Source organism: Crocodylus porosus, unplaced genomic scaffold (genome assembly GCF_001723895.1).
Source record: "Crocodylus porosus isolate Cpor-Errol unplaced genomic scaffold, CroPor_comp1, whole genome shotgun sequence".
Taxonomy (NCBI): domain Eukaryota; kingdom Metazoa; phylum Chordata; order Crocodylia; family Crocodylidae; genus Crocodylus; species Crocodylus porosus.
The window spans coordinates 3,974,607-3,976,603 of NW_017728933.1; the positions used below are offsets into that span (position 1 = coordinate 3,974,607).

The following is a 1,997-nucleotide window of genomic DNA, read 5'->3' on the forward strand; positions in this document are numbered from 1 at the left end:
GACACACACACACACACACACACACACACACACACACACACATACACACACACAGAGGCCCAGAACTTCCTCTCGCCCAGAGATATAAATACCCTAGGACATGCGCACACGGACAGACATACAGCACCTGACTCCCCTCCCTCCCCACAACCGGCCTGGATGGACACACGGATGAGGCCAGACTATCCTGGCCCAGACGCCTTGCACCTAGGTAGGTACACACACTCACACATGCCAGAGACAGACGCACAAACAGACATCCGCCCCTACCCACAGCAGGAACTGAAATACACCCCGCCACAAGACACCTTTGGCAGACAGACAGACAGACAAAACAGGCTACCTCAGTGGACACACACCCAACCTTGGATGGACAGACGGACACAGGCCAACACACACATGAGCAGGGAACCCAGACATCCAGGACACACACACAGGGGGAAACTGAGGCACAGAGTGCACTGCAGCTGGTGGGGAATACCAGCCCTGTTGCCTCAGCATGGGACCCGCCCCCGATTTAACCTCACGGTCTCTGCTTTGCAGGGCCCATGAAGCTGCCCCACAGCCCCGTTGCGGCTTAGCCGGCCCCATGGGGGATGCCCCAAGTGGGCCAGGAATGCGAGGATCTCCTCACCCGGCCCTCACGGCCAAGGCCCTGCTACAGGCCAGCCTGGCTCAGGCCCAGTTCTGTGTGCTGGACCTCCAGAACGCCATGGAGGTATCCCAGCAGCCCCTGCACCCGGGCCCTCCAGCCAGCATGGAAGAGGAAGATGAGGCGGAAGAGGAGGATGAGGATGAGGATGAGGATAAGGAGGAGGAAGGCAGCTCGGGCATGGAGGAAGAGGAGGAGGAAGAGCTGGAGCAGCTCTTCCACACCAACCCACTCTTCCATGCACCCCACATGGGCACCAGCCCCAGCCAGCAGGCGGGGTGGGGAGTGCCCGCCTACCGCCCCCACCCCCCAGAGGACCCAGCGCAGGGCCTGGCACATGCCCCACAAGTGGGTGGGGCATGGGAGCAAGGGGAGGAGCTCCCAGCAGGACCCCCCGCAGATTCTGTGCAGGTTAGTCCCAGACACCTGGGTTCTGTGGGTTTGTGCGTGTCTGAGGGTGCATGTCCCCCGAGTGCTTGGCACCTGCCCTCCAGAGCTGTAACTGCCCCCCCAAAGTCAGTAACGACACCCTGGGAGCTAAGAATTGCTCCCCCCTAGCCCAGAACTGTCCCCTGCCATTGCTTTCCAGGAGCTGCAGGTGGACGCCAGCCCTGGGACCCCCACAGGCCACAGGGAGGCAGGTGAGTGCCAGGGTGGGGATCCCTGGGGAAACTGAGACACCAGCCACCTGCCCTTCAACCCCCAGGGGTGCCCAGGCCCCCCTGCCCACCTCATCTGAGGCAAAGCTGGGATGAAACTGCCCAGACCTGGAACTGCCCAAGGAGGTAAAATTAACCAGGGGTGGGGGATGGGGAGAAACTGCCCAAGGGAGGTTGAAACTGACTGGGGAGGGGTGTGAAACTAAGCAAGGGGATGTGAATCTGATGTGCCCCCCACCCCCAGGCCTCCCAGACCCACAGGCTGCGGGGCTGATAAACCCCTGCAGGCTCTGGGGGGTGCTGGCCCCACAGATGGAGCAGCCCCCCGGCTCCCCAGCACCTGGCCTGGCCTCCGGCACGGCCCCCAGTACGGCACAGGAGGGGAGCGCGCAGCCGCAGGTGGCAGGAAGCCGACAGGGGGAAGTGGCAGCACAAGGCCCCAGCGCACCGGCAGCCATGGAGGAGGCTGAGGAGCCCCCACCAGATCCTCCAGCACAGCCCCCCATGGAGAAGGAGGATAAGGAAGAGGAGACGGAGGACGGGGTGCAGCTCAGCTTCCCCGCTCCCACCATGGGGTAAGTTCGACAGCCCCTGCTCCTTACCTCGTGGCCACGGTAGGGAGGTCCATCTGTCTGTCCATCCGTTTATGCACCTGTCAGTCTGTCCAGCCTCCGAGGGGCTGCGGG

General features: G+C 62.9%; 1 protein-coding gene across 3 annotated transcripts in view; it reads left to right on the top strand.

Annotated features, from left to right (window-relative positions):
- Nucleotides 1-1,997, top strand: part of LOC109317367 (PH and SEC7 domain-containing protein 4-like) — a 9,586-nt gene that overhangs the window by 735 nt on the left and 6,854 nt on the right. The window contains exons 1-4 of one of the 3 annotated variants that reach the window (XM_019546000.1): nucleotides 7-211; nucleotides 544-1,063; nucleotides 1,242-1,293; nucleotides 1,556-1,886. In XM_019546000.1, coding sequence (XP_019401545.1) covers nucleotides 590-1,063; nucleotides 1,242-1,293; nucleotides 1,556-1,886 — 857 coding nt within the window. In that variant the 5' untranslated portion in view covers nucleotides 7-211; nucleotides 544-589. Of the gene's footprint in view, nucleotides 1-6; nucleotides 1,064-1,241; nucleotides 1,294-1,555; nucleotides 1,887-1,997 lie in introns of those variants that run through there. The other 2 variants (XM_019545999.1, XM_019545997.1) reach the window with 2 other exon arrangements.